Genomic DNA, 14,943 nt, shown 5'->3' with positions numbered 1-14,943 from the left:
TTCTCTTTTTCTTTCTCTTCTCTTTCATCTCTCCCATCTCCCACACTCTTTTCCTTTTCTTCTCACACACTCTTCTGCACTTTATGTAGTCTTCAAGAGATCATTGGGCATAACTACATCAATATTATCTTATACTTATTAGAGTCTCTACGACAGTTTTCATTTGTATTCAGATACCTTTGCTACATAACGACTGTCGCCACATTTTTTGTATGTGCACTACATTCGCCCCCCCATTGCGGGCCTATGCCTTGAGGTATATCTACATGAGGTTCTCTGTTATCAGCCTCTATTATGCCTTTTCATGCTGCCTGAGTATTACATGCATAACCCGGTTGTGGCCTAGTTATTTGTCGCTGTCTATGTTCTTGCATATGATCTCTGTTTTCTCATGTTGTACCTATTGATGACTGCCTTATCCTCTTGTATTTTACAAGTTCCTTTGTAATTCTGTAATTCACCAATAAACTTTTATGAAATAAAAAAAGATAGGTACTTTATTGTCATTGCAACGTAAATCACAATGAAATTCTATAAAAAAAAAAACTCCACACACACATGAACATATAACATTCTCAACATGCACACATGTGAACATTGTCCCCATCCCCCCATATAAAAGCCTAAAAGAAACGACGACCACAACATCAAGCCAAGTCACTTGGAGCGAGATAATAATACTCAAAATGACCATTTAGGGCCTTGATAGCTATTGGAAAGAAAGAAACCTTCCTCGAGTCGTTTTGTCCTCACCTTTTTTCTTTTTCCAACCTCCTGCCAGATGGTTTCCAGGTTTAGTAATTTATATTTACTAAAATAATTGCATTTCCATGTTCTGTGTACTGTGGGAGACCAGATATAGTGAATGCAGGGTCTGGGGAGAGCGGATATAGTGAATGCAGGGTCCGGGGAGATCAGATATAGTGAATGTAGGGTCCGGGGAGACTGGATATAGTGTATGCAGGGTCTGGGGAGACCAGATATAGTGAATGCAGGGTAAAGGGAGACCAGATATAGTGAATGCAGGGTCCGGGGAGACCAGATATAGTGAATTCAGGGTCCGGGGAGACCAGATATAGTGAATGCAGGGTCTGGGGAGATCAGATATAGTGAATACAGGGTCCAGGGAGACAAGATATAGTGCATGCAGGGTCCAGGGAGACCGGATATAGTGAATGCAAGGTCCGGGGAGACCAGATATAGTGAATACAGGGTCCGGGGAGACCAGATACAGTGAATGCAGGGTCCGGGGAGACCGGATATAGTGAATTCAGGGTCCGGGGAGAGCGGATATAGTGAATGCTGGGTCCTGGGAGACCAGATATAGTGAATGCAGGGTCCGGGTAGAGCAGATATAGTGAATGCGGGGTCCGGGGAGAGCAGATATAGTGAATGCAGGGTCCGGGGAGAGCAGATTTAGTGAATGTAGGGTCCGGGGACACTAGATATAGTGAATGCAGGGTCTGGGGAGACCAGATATAGTGAACGCAGGGTCCGGGGAGACCAGATATAGTGAATGCAGGGTCCAGGGAGACCAGATATAGTGAATGCAGGGTCCATGGAGACCAGATATAGTGAATGCAGGGTCCATGGAGACCAGATATAGTGAATGCAGGGTCCATGGAGACCAGATATAGTGAATGCAGGGTCCAGGGAGACCAGATATAGTGAATGCAGGGTCCTGGGAGACCAGATATAGTGAATGTAGGGTCCAGGGAGACCAGATATAGTGAATGCAGGGTCCTGGGAGACCAGATATAGTAAATGCAGGGTCCAGGGAGAGCAGATATAGTGAATACAAGGTCCGGGGAGACCGAATATAGTGAATGCAGGGTCCGGGGAGACCAGATATAGTGAATGCAGGGTCTGTGGTTTAGTAACACTTTAATACCTAAAAACTTAAAAGCAGATACCGGCTCTACTACGTCTCCTCTGGTGTAGAATGGAACCATGTCAGTCTTGGTCTTCCTAAAATCAGCTTTTAACTCCTTGGTCTCCCCAGTGTTTAGGGACAAATTGTTTCCCTCACACCACTCTACTGAATTGGCCACTTCTTCCCTGTAATGCTTCTCATCCCCTCTTGTGATGCAACCTACTATGGTGGTGTCATCTGAAACTTTGATGTTACGTTTTGTAGAAAAGCAAGGAGTGCAATCACAAGGGTATAGAGAGTAGAGAAGGGGACTCAATACACAACCATGTGGTACTCCTATGCTGACCACACCCTGGGATGACACATGCTTACTCAGTGTGACCCCCTGTGGGTGCTCTACCAGGAAATCCTTTATCCAAGAGTAGGGGTCTCCAAACCTTCTAAAGAAAGGGCCAGTTTAGTGTCCTTTAGACTGTAGGGGGGCCATGGGAGTAAACAATGCCCGATCTTTGGTTTTATGGGGAGAAATAGTTGGTGTTAGTTGAAGGAATAGTGCCCTATTGTTGGTGTCAGTGGCAGGAATAGTGCCCTATTGTTGGTGTCAGTGGCAGGAATAGTGCCCTATTGTTGGTGTCAGTGGCAGGAATAGTGCCCCATTGTTAGTGTCAGTGGAAGGAATCGTGCCCCACTGTTGGTGTCAGTGGAAGGAATAGTGCCCCATTGTTGGCGTCAGTGGCAGGAATAGTGCCTCATTGTTGGTGTCAGTGGCAGGAATAGTGCCTCTTTGTTGGTGTCAGTGAAAGGAATAGTGCCCCATTGTTGGTGCCAGTGAAAGGAATAGTGCCCCATTGTTGGTGTCAGTGGAAGGAATAGTGCCCCCTTGGTGCCAGTGGAAGGAATAGTGCCCCCCTTGTTGGTGTCAGTGGAAGGAATAGTGCCCCACTGTTGGTGTCAGTGGAAGGAATAGTGCCCCGTTGTTGGTGTCAGTGGAAGGAATAGTGCCTCGTTGTTGGTGTCAGTGGAAGGAATAGTGCCTCGTTGTTGGTGTCAGTGGAAGGAATAGTGCCTCGTTGTCGGTGTCAGTGGAAGGAATAGTGCCTCGTTGTCGGTGTCAGTGGAAGGAATAGTGCCTCGTTGTCGGTGTCAGTGGAAGGAATAGTGCCTCGTTGTCGGTGTCAGTGGAAGGAATAGTGCCTCGTTGTCGGTGTCAGTGGAAGGAATAGTGCCTCATTGTCGGTGTCAGTGGGAGGAATAGTGCCTCATTGTCGTTGTCAGTGGGAGGAATAGTGCCTCATTGTCGGTATCAGTGGAAGGAATAGTGCCTCGTTGTCGGTGTCAGTGGAAGGAATAGTGCCTCGTTGTCGGTGTCAGTGGAAGGAATAGTGCCTCGTTGTTGGTGTCAGTTGAAGGAATAGTGCCTCGTTGTTGGTGTCAGTGGGAGGAATAGTGCCTTATTGTCGGTGTCAGTGGAAGGAATAGTGCCTCGTTGTTGGTGTCAGTGGAAGGAATAGTGCCTCATTGTTGGTGTCAGTGGAAGGAATAGTGCCTCGTTGTTGGTGTCAGTTGAAGGAATAGTGCCTCGTTGTTGGTGTCAGTGGGAGGAATAGTGCCTTATTGTCGGTGTCAGTGGAAGGAATAGTGCCTCATTGTTGGTGTCAGTGGAAGGAATAGTGCCTCATTGTTGGTGTCAGTGGAAGGAATAGTGATTCATTGTTGGTGTCAGTGGGAAGAATAGTGCCCCATTGTTGGTGTGACTGGCAGGAATAATGCCTCAAAGGCCAGATAAAGGCAATCAGAGGGCCACATCTGGCCCCAGGGCTGTAGTTTGGAGACCACTGTCCAAGAGCAAAGGGATGGGGGCATATTCAGCTTCAGCATCTTCCCCACCAATAGATCTGGGATAACGGTATTAAAAGCCGAACTCTAGTCAATGAACAACATTCTTCCATAGTTGCTGGAGTGTTCCAGGTGACATAAAGTGTTACTAAACCCACAACAGTACAATCAGTCTGGCATTGTATGCTGGCTGATCACTGAAGACTGGGAAATGTGAAAACATTTTACTTCTGACTGCTGCTGACTGCTGGTGCTTGTAGTTGTTTTATTTTCTTCTTTGGGTCTTGCTAAAAGATTTTACTTTTTTAAATCCCTTTTTCTGTCACTTTTTTTTCTTCCTTTCCTTGTCTTCCTTCACTCTTCTAATTAAGGGGCGGGGTTAATTGGTCCCAGGTGATACAGGTCCTATATAACTTGCTGTGGAGCTCACTCTGAGCTTGCCTGTATTTTGCTTGCTGGACCTTTAACTAAGTCAGCGGTTCTCAACCTGGGAGTCGCGACCCCTTTGGGGGTCGAACGACGCTTCCACAGGGGTCGCCTAAGACCATCGGAAAACACATATTTCCGATGGTCTTAGGAACTGAGACACCGCTCCTCGCCACCGCCGCTGCCACCGCCGTCTCCAGGTGTGGGCGGGATGACATGCCGCCCCTGTCATCTGGACACACCTCGAGATCAATCCTCGCCTGTGATTGGCCGCCGGTACTGTAGCTCAGGAGAGGCACACAGGCGGCCAATCACCGGCAAGGAGGTGGAGCTTGGAGAGGAGGAGCCGAGCGGCACCGCGAAGATCGAGCGAGTGAAGAGGAGGACAGCGGCCGGAGAAGGAAGACATCTGACAGGTAAGTGTCGGTACCATGGGAGAGGGAGGGAGCGAGCGAGCCCAGGCTGGAGCAGGAGTCTGCAAGGTAAGTATCATTGGTGTCAGTGGGAATAGTGCCCCATCATTGGTGTCACTAATACCAATGATGGGGCACTATTCCTCCCACTGACACCAACGATGGGACACTATTCCTCCCACTGACACCAACGATGGGGCACTATTCCTCCCCCCACTGACACCAACGATGAGACACGATTCCTCCCCCAAATGACACCAACAATGGGGCACTATTCCTCCCCCACTGACACCAAGGATGGGGCACGATTCCTCCCCCCACTGACACCAACGATGGGGCACAATTCCTCCCCCCACTGACACCAAGGATGGGGCAGAATTCCTCCCCCCACTGACACCAAGGATGGGGCAGTATTCCTCCCCCCACTGACACCAAGGATGGGGCACTATTCCTCCCACTGATACCAATGATGGGACACTATTCCTCCCACTGATACCGATGATGGGGCACTATTCCTCCCACTGATACCGATGATGGGACACTATTCCTCCCACTGATACCGATGATGGGACACTATTCCTCCCACTGATACCAATGATGGGACACTATTCCTCCCACTGATACCAATGATGGGGCACTGTTCCTCCCACTGATACCAATGATGGGGCACTATTCCTCCCACTGATACCAATGATGGGGCACTATTCCTCCCACTGATACCAATGATGGGGCACTATTCCTCCCACTGATACCAATGATGAGGCACTGTTCCTCCCACTGATACCAATGATGGGGCACTATTCCTCCCACTGATACCAATGACGGGGCACTATTCCTCCCACTGACACCAATGACGGGACACTATTCCTCCCACTGACACCAATGACGGGACACTATTCCTCCCACTGACACCAATGACGGGGCACTATTCCTCCCACTGACACCAATGACGGGGCACTATTCCTCCCACTGACACCAATGACGGGGCACTATTCCTCCCACTGACACCAATGACGGAGCACTATTCCTCCCACTGACACCAATGACGGGGCACTATTCCTCCCACTGACACCAATGAAGGGGGCACTATTCCTCCCACTGACACCAATGACGGGGCACTATTCCTCCCACTGATACCAATGATGGGGCACTATTCCTCCCACTGACACCAATGATGGGGCACTATTCCTCCCACTGATACCAATGATGGGGCACTATTCCTCCCACTGATACCAATGACGGGGCACTATTCCTCCCACTGACACCAATGATGGGGCACTATTCCTCCCACTGACACCAATGACGTGGCACTATTCCTCCTACTGCAAAATTACAGTTATGAAGTAGCAACGAAAATAATTTTATGGTTGGGGGTCACCACAACATGAGGAACTGTATTAAGGGGTCGCGGCGTTAGAAAGGTTGAGAACCACTGAACTAAGTGGACATTTAATAAGTGGAGTTAAATAAAAAATGGAGTTGGAAACAGGAGATTATAAGAGGAGTCTACTAACCTGTAAGTGACAAGTGATCTTTCCTGTTAGTATTGTGATGGGATATGAGTGCTAGCGGGGTGGAAGGTTTGTGCAGTGCACAGTGTGCCGCATGTATGCAACAATGGAGCAACAGCTCCGGGATGGATACCGCTGTGACAGATGTGAGCGGCTTGCCTTTCTAGAATCTCGTGTTAGAGTTCTGGAGGAGAAAGTTGCAATGCTGGGCAGAGCTATCAACCTTGAAAGGGGTCTTCTGCTCTCTGAGCAGGTAGCTAATGGGACTGATGTGGAGGGCAGAGGGGATAATTAGGATTATCAGGTAGGAAGATGGGTTACTGTAATGAGGGAGTGGTAGGGGCTCATAGAGAAGGAAGGCTGGCCCTGGGTTTGAGCACCCAAACAGGCTGGGCAAGTTGGTTGAAGATGTGGGGGTGGCACCCCTGGATGTCACTGCTATCCCTAACAGCCGGGATGGCAGACCATCTGGGAGGGGTGGTGAGGGTAGTGCAGGAAGGCTTAGACAGCTGGTGGTAGTAGTAGTAGGATTCTATGACCAGAAGGACTGATAGAATTTGTCGCCAGGATCACCTCAACCGAATGGTTTGCTGTCTCCCTGGTGCCAGGGTTCGGCATGTGGTGGACCGGGTTAATAAATTACTGGGAGGGGCTGGGCATGACCCAGCGGTCTTGGTTCATGTTGGAACCAATGACAGAATACATGGAAGATGGAGGCTGCTTAAAAATCAATTTAAAGAATTAGGCTGCAAGTTGCAGGAAAGAACCTCCAAGGTGATATTCTATGAAATATTACCTGTGCCATGCGCAACTCGGGAAAGATGGGGAGATTAGAGAACTCAATGCATGGCTGAAGACCTGGTGTAAGAGGGAAGGATTTGGGTTCCTAAAGCACTGGGCTGACTTTTCATTGGGGTGCAACCTATATGTTAGAGATGGTCTGCTGTGCTGGGGGAGAGGTTTAAGGGAAGGCTGGAGGAGTATTTAAATTAGGATCAAGGGGGGAGGGAGAATTAGATTATAACTGGGTAGACAGATCAGACGGGTCAGTACTTATTGGTGGGTGGAATGGGGGAAGATGGGGGGAAGGCTATGGCTGATAAGACCGTTCCCATGATGCAAACAACCAGTGGAATCGGTACCATTTGTATGACAATAAATATGCAAAATACGTGTGAACAAGGTGTCAGTGTTTGTTCAACAATGCCAGAAGTCTGTCAAGCAAAATAGGTGAGTTGGAATCTTTTTTGCATGGAGAGCTATGATTTAATTGGTATTGCTGAATCTTGGCTTCATTCTTCGCTTGACTGGACCATTAATATTCCTGGCTATGTTCTCTTTCGGAGAGACAGAGTAATAGGAAAGGTGGTGGTGTCTGTCTCTATATGAGAAGTGATCTCAGAGCGAGTGTAAAAGAGGACCTAGTTGATGGGGAGTGTGATGAGGCTGAAGTATTATGGGTGGAACTGCACATGGGGGTGCATACTAAGGTAGTCATTGAAGTTTGTTATAGGCCTCCCAGTGTTAATGAGGAGATGGAGACTCGGCTCCTTACACAGATCTAAAGGTCTGGGACAGTGATAATAATGGGAGATTTTAACTACCTGGAAATTGACTGGAGTAATGGTACTGCAGGAACAGTTAAAGGGCAAACCTTTTTAAACCTACTACAGGACAATTTTATGGTACAATTCATAGAGGCCCCAACTAGGAATGATGCTCTGCTGGACCTGGTAATCTCAAACCATGCAGAGCTTTTTACGAATGTGCATATAAAAGAACATCTGGCCAGCAGTGACCATAACATGACTTCATTTATTAACTGTAAACGGCGAGCACATACAGGAAAAATAAAAACCGCTTAAGTTCAAGAGGTAATTTTCCAAGACTTAGACTGGGAGGGAATATTGGCATTGATGAACACAACACAGAAATGGGAGTTCACACTGCAAAATATAATCCCATGGGCAACAAGTTTAAAAGGCTAAAAATCAAACCTATGTGGCTGATAGCCAAAGTTAAAAAGGCTATAGATAATAAGAGAAGAACTTTTAATAAATAAAAAAATGAAGGATCACTATTATCGTTTAAACATTACAAAGAATATAACAGAATATGGAAAAAGGAAATAAAGGCCGCAAAAATTGAAAACTAACAACAGATTGCAAAAGATAGCAGGACCAACCCCAAAAAATTCTTCAAATATATTAATAGTAAGAAGGTCCGGTCCGAGCATGTAGGCCCTTTACTAAATAATCTAGAGGGGGTGACTGGGGACAAAGAGAAGGCAAATTTATTGCCTTCTTCAGCTCTGTATATACAAAGGAGCATGTGGGAGCTCTTGTTCATAATGGGCATGGTACTGATACAGCTCCAGATGATCCACATTGGCTCACAATTGATATGATCTAAAAATATTTATACAGAATAAAGGTGACTAAAGCCCCTGGACCAGATGGCATACACCCACAGGTCCTTAAAGAATTGAGCTCTGTCTTTTCAAAGCCATTGTTTCTAATTTGTAGGGGCTCTTTAATGACTGGCATAGTACCACTGGATTGCTGTAAGGCCAATGTGGTGCCTATATATAAAAAGGTCAAAATCTTTACCAAGTAATTACAGACCTGTTAGTTTAACTTCTATAGTTGGGAAGATACTGGAGAGTTTAATAAAAGACCACATAGATGAGTTCTTGCTGGAAACAAATATTTTAAGCAACAGACAGCATGGATTCATGAAAAACAGAAGTTGTCAAACAAATCTGATTTCTTTTTGAGGGGGTGAGCAAAACCTTGGACAGGGGTGGCGGTGGACGTGGTATACTTGGATTTTGGAAAAGTGTTTGACACAGTTCCCCACACACGGCTAACTTGTAAGGTAAAGTCTACGGGCTTGGAAAAATCCATATGTAAATGGATAGAAAACTGGCTAAAAGATCGTGTTCAGAGTAGTTAATGAATGGTCTGGGGTCATCAGTGGTGTACCCCAGGGTTCAGTGTTGGAACCCTTTTTTACTAGGGGGAGTACAACTGGGGAATCAATGGTGAAGGATCTGGGGGTTCTGGTAGATCACAATCCTAATAATGGCATGCCATGCCAAGCTGAGGCTTCTATAGCTAGCAAAATCCTCTTGTATTAAGAGGTATAGACTCCAGAGAGATCATATTACCCCGGAGCAAATAATTAGTAAGACCTTATTTGGAATATGCAGTTCAGTTTTGGGCACCAATTCACAAAAAGAACATTGGGGAACTGGAGAAAGTACAGAGAAGGGCAACCAAACTGATATGAGGCATGGAGGAGATCGGCTATGAGGAAAGATTAGAGGAACTGAGTTTATTCTCTTGAAGAGGAGATTAAGGGGGGATATGATCACCATGTATAATACACAAGGGGGGGATATGATCACCATGTATAATACACAAGGGGGGGATATGATCACCATGTATAATACATAAGGGGGGATATGATCTCCATGTATAATACACAAGGGGGGGATATGATCACCATGTATAATACACAAGGGGGGGATATGATCATCATGTATAATAAGGGGGGGATATGATCACCATGTATAATAAGGGGGGGATATGATCACCATGTATAATACATAAGGGGGGGGGATATGATCACAATGTATAAATACATCAGTGGTTCATATAGTGAACTTGGTGTAGAGTTATTCACCCTGAGGTCATCAGAGGACAAGGGGGCACTCTTTATGTCTGGAGGAAAAGAAATTTAATCTCCAAAACACAAAGGTTTCTTCAGTGAGAGCTGTGAAAATGTGGAATAGACTCCCTCAAGAGTTGGTTCTGACCAGCTCAGTGGATTGCTGTAGGAAAGTCCTGGATTCTTTCTTGGATACACAGAATATAACTGGATATAACATTTATAGGTAAAGTTGATCCAGGGAATATCCGATTGCCTCTCGGGAATCAGGAAGGATTTATTTTTTCCCCAGCAGGTGCAAATTAGATCATGCTTTGCTGGGGTTTTTTGCCTTCCTCTGGATCAACTGTGGGTATAGGATTATTACTTTTTTTTTCAGCCTAACTAACTATATGCAGTAAAGAATGCTTGTTATACTCACCGTGGAACCTAAGGGGTTAATCCTCTGCGGTGTGTAAAAATGCTGTTTGATCCTGTCTTCTGATTCTCCCCTTAGTGTTCCCCCTGTTACATCCTGATAAGACATATCGTGTGAAGACACTCTGCACATGCTCAGTTTGGTGTGTATTGCTAGAGGTTTTTTCTTGGGACAGTACATGAAATTAGCACAGGGCCAATCAGCATTGTCCAGAGGTCAGGGGTTCTGCATGCCACTAAAGAAGAAAGTAAGCTCCTACAAGCTTAAGCCAGTGCTCTACTGGACACTGATAGAAGTCAAGACTGCTATATACTGCTGATGAGAAGGTATTTAGCAGTTTATATTTACTAAAATAATTGCATTTCCATATTCTGTGTACTGTGGGAGACCAGATATAGTGAATGTGGAGTCCAGTGTTTAGTAACACTTTAATACCCCAAAAAAACTTAAAAGCAGATACCCACTCTACCACTTCTCTGGTGTAGACTGGAACCATGTCAGTCTTGGTCTTCCTAAAAACCATTAACTCCTTGGTCTCCCCAATGTTTAGGGACACATTGTTTGCCCCACACAACAAGCATCTAAACTACCTGGTGAAGCTGTTTTGATGCATTTTTAACACCAATCCCTCAAAGAACTTCATTATTACCGGGGTGAGCACAATTGGCCTATGGTCCTTCAAACTATCTGTTTGCTACTTTTGGTTTGGGAGTAATAGTAGATTTTTAAGCAGGTTGGAATCACAACCAATGATGATGATTAGTTAAGACCCCTGCAAGGTGGTTGGCTCAAGAAAATTGTATAATGTATGGCCAGCCTAATGCTGGTGCACTCAGAATCTGGTGCAGCTGTGCATGGTAGTCAATCAGCTTCTTACCTCTGCTTGCTCAATTAGGATTTGTCAGTAAAACCTGGAAACTGATTAGGTATTTATGCAGAAGTGAACTTGATTTTGCACTCTCTAGCTTTAGTAAATACACCCCGGTATGTGTAGATGTCCACTCTGCTTCATTACTCTACCTTGTGTTTTTACCCTCCCTCATCCTCCCATTACCCCACACTGATTCTACCTATTGCATCATTATATTCTTCATATGACCACCCCAGGGCATTGCCACCACCTCTACTGCAGGTTTGACCCTCTTCTTCCTTTCAGCACAGAGTATTGTCCCCCCCCCCCCCCCCAGCGCAGGGCATTGCTCTATCTTCCAGTGGAGGGAATTGCCCCTCCTGCAGCAACCATTCCTTACCATTCTCCCAGAATTTTCAAATTGCCAGAAACATCACAGGAGGGGCAGAGACAACACTGCAATAGGTTGATTTTTGTATTTTGTATATTTGTGCATACTTAGATTTATATACAATTTTGATTAAAAAAAAAAGAACTCCAGCTAAAATCTTAGCACACCTGATGGGGGATCCTACGGTTTTCCACTCTATAGAAAGCAAACCTTTTTAATTTTGTACATATATTATCCATGTAAAGTATAACCATTTATGATAATAGGGGCAGATCCGGGGAAATTATTTGTCTGTATTATAAATAGGCCATAAGGATTGGTTACCTGACCCGTAATAGATTTGTGTGAATTTGCTGTGCCGGCCTACGCCTCCAATGTCTTCTCACTCTTTGCAGGTCCTAAAAGATCCACTAAAGCCGCAGGCTAAGGGCAACTACTGGATGGTGGATGTGAGCCAAATTCCTGAGGATGCCATGAAGCTGCAGAAAACGGGAGGCACCCGGCAAGAAGGCTACCCTCCTGACCTGGCTCCTTGTATCCTGCATGGACAGCCCTACAGATCTGTAGACTTTCACCACCCCCATCTTTCAAAAGACAATACTGTGGTCGGATCAGATGCAGAGGCTGGTCCCTCAGTACAAACCCAACCCCCAAATATAGATCCTGCCGCAACCTTCCCAAACATCTTATGGAACCTTCCAAAGTCATATTCAAAATGCATGGCCCCTAATGTGGTGTCCCCTCCCAGCATTCACCCTCTCCTTTACTCCAACTTCCCCTCTTCCTCTGTGACTACATGCCTACCCCATACTCAAGCTCCACCTGAGCGGAGGGATATTTACACTCCCAGTCTGATGCCTCCCCTGCCCAGACCCTCTGAAGCCAGAACCAGAATATCCTCTTCAGATTTCCCTCCCAATAATACGGTCTTTGACATCCCAGTGTATCCACACCACGGGGGGGGGCTACATACTCAAAACATCTATGGGCCAAAATTTTCTCAGGGTGGGGTGTACCCAGGGTACAGACCCAATGGTTACTGATTGGCCAGTTGTTGAGACAAGGCTGGTTTTGGGCTAGTCACTTTTGCCTCAAGGACTAGCTGAACTTCAAGTCTTACCCAATGATGTTGGCACCCAATGTGGCACATGGTCCAGCGGAGGTGGCACCAAACATGACCTACAGTCCAAAGGCATTAGTCAAAGATGTATATATCAGTCATTTTCTATCATGTCTGTTTCTTTTTACTTCAAATAAAATTGAATTTGTTTTTTAATCTCAAGTGATGTAAAAGCTTTGTTATTTGAAAAAAAAAAAAAAACATGTCATACTTACCTTCTCTGTGCAGTGGTTTTGCACAGAGCAACCCGGATCCTCTTCTTCTCAGGTCCCCTGCCGGTGCTCATGGCTCCTCCCCTCTTGACCAGTTCCCCCAATAGTAAGCCTCTTGCTATGGGGGCACTGGTGCGTGCTAACTCCTGAGCCGCACTCTGTGCATTCATAAGACACAGAGCAGCTGCTCAGTCCCGCTCTGAGTCATTTTGTCCTCACCTTTTTCTTTTCTGAACCTCCTGCCAGATGGTTTCCAGGTTTAGTATTTACTAAAATAATTGCATTTCCATGTTGTGTACTATGGGAGAGCTGATATAGTGAATGCAGGGTCTGGGGAGAGTGCATATAGTGAATGCAGGGTCTGGGGAGAGTGCATATAGTGAATGCAGGGTCTGGGGAGAGTGCATATAGTGAATGCAGGGTCTGGGGAGAGTGCATATAGTCAATGCAGGGTCTGGGGAGAGTGCATATAGTCAATGCAGGGTCTGGGGAGAGTGCATATAGTCAATGCAGGGTCTGGGGAGAGTGCATATAGTGAATGCAGGGTCTGGGGAGAGTGCATATAGTCAATGCAGGGTCTGGGGAGAGTGCATATAGTCAATGCAGGGTCTGGGGAGAGTGCATATAGTCAATGCAGGGTCTGGGGAGAGTGCATATAGTGAATGCAGGGTCTGGGGAGAGTGCATATAGTCAATGCAGGGTCTGGGGAGAGTGCATATAGTCAATGCAGGGTCTGGGGAGAGTGCATATAGTCAATGCAGGGTCTGGGGAGAGTGCATATAGTCAATGCAGGGTCTGGGGAGAGTGCATATAGTCAATGCAGGGTCTGGGGAGAGTGCATATAGTGAATGCAGGGTCTGGGGAGAGTTGCAGGGTCCGGGGAGAGTGCATATAGTGAATGCAGGGTCCGGGGAGAGCGCATATAGTGAATGCAGGGTCCGGGGAGAGCGCATATAGTGAATGCAGGGTCCGGGGAGAGCGGATATAGGGAATGCAGGGTCCGGGGAGAGCGCATATAGGGAATGCAGGGTCTGGGGGGACTGGATATAGGGAAATGCAGGGTCCGGGCAGAGCGGATATAGGGAATGGGGGGACCAGATATAGTGAATGCAGGGTTTAGTAAAACTTTAATAGCTAAACACTTAAAATCATATACCGGCTCTACCATGTCTCCTCTGGTGTAGAATAGAACCATGTCAGTTTTGGTCTTCCTAAAAACCGTTAACTCCTTGATCTCCCCAATGTTTAGAGACAAATTGTTTGCCTCACACCACAATGGTCACCTGGTCACAAAACTACCTGGTGAGGCTGTTTTGATACGTTTTAACACTAATCCCTCAAAGCACTTCATTATCGGGGTGAGCACAATCCTTCAAACTATCTATGTTTGCTACTTTTGGTATGGGAGTAATAGTAGATTTTAGGCAAGTTGGAACCACAGCCAATGATAATGATCAGTTAAATATATTAGTAAAGACCCCTGCAAGGTGGTTGGCTCAGGTCTTAACAGCCCTCCCTTGGACCCCATCTGGACCCACAAATTGACAGATTTAAATGCCTGACTCACCTCGTGTTCCTGTATCACAGGTGCGGCATCACCCATGTGCGAGCTCAAGAAATTGTTTGCCGGGGTACTGCATCCTCTTGTGAGAAAAAGCTGTTGAATTCTTCAGCCCGTTGGTGTCAGGGCAGGGGCCGAGGAACGGACAGGCAGGCCTAACAATGTAACGCACTGGCTGACGACAACCACCACCCACAGACCGAAGTCCCTCAGGGCGCGGAGTCTAAGTCCCAGGCTGCCCTTCACCAGGGCCCCGATGGTGGGGATGGACTTGATGCAGCCAGGAACCAGGTCGCGGCCCCTGAGGCACCTCAGCTGCGGTAATGGCCGCCGCCAATGGCGTGTAGCTGGTGGAAGAGGCAAAAGAGTAGTCAGACAAGCCGGGTTCAGCAACAGGACAAAACAGTACAGGACAGCAGACGAGAATCACAGGTCACGAGCCGGGTTCAGCAACAGAGGGTCAGATCAAAGGAGAATACAAAGAATAGTCAAGTCACAAGCCGAATCAGATACCAGGAGAGTCAGAACAGAGTAATAGCAACACAAAGACACAAGTGCAAAGAGCATGTGCGGGCCACAGGCTTATATGTCATCAGCCACACCCCTCTGGGGGATGGACCACAGAGACCTGAAGGCATAAAAGGATTCCCATCATGCACA

The 14,943-nt window shown here is 46.5% G+C and overlaps 1 protein-coding gene across 1 annotated transcript in view; it reads left to right on the top strand.

Annotated features, from left to right (window-relative positions):
- Positions 1-12,522, top strand: part of LOC149438127 (forkhead activin signal transducer 3-like) — a 30,308-nt gene extending 17,786 nt beyond the window's left edge. Inside the window, exon 4 of the mRNA XM_089660222.1 lies at positions 11,786-12,522. Within this exon, the coding sequence (XP_089516348.1) occupies positions 11,786-12,433 (648 nt within the window). The 3' untranslated portion in view covers positions 12,434-12,522. The remainder of the gene's footprint in view (positions 1-11,785) is intronic.
- The last annotated feature ends 2,421 nt before the right edge of the window (positions 12,523-14,943 follow it).

Source organism: Staurois parvus, unplaced genomic scaffold (genome assembly GCF_062004578.1).
Source record: "Staurois parvus isolate SC_StPar_1 unplaced genomic scaffold, SC_StPar_1.0 ptg001215l, whole genome shotgun sequence".
Classification (NCBI taxonomy): Eukaryota; Metazoa; Chordata; class Amphibia; order Anura; family Ranidae; genus Staurois; species Staurois parvus.
This window is presented reverse-complemented; position numbering and strand designations above follow the sequence as displayed.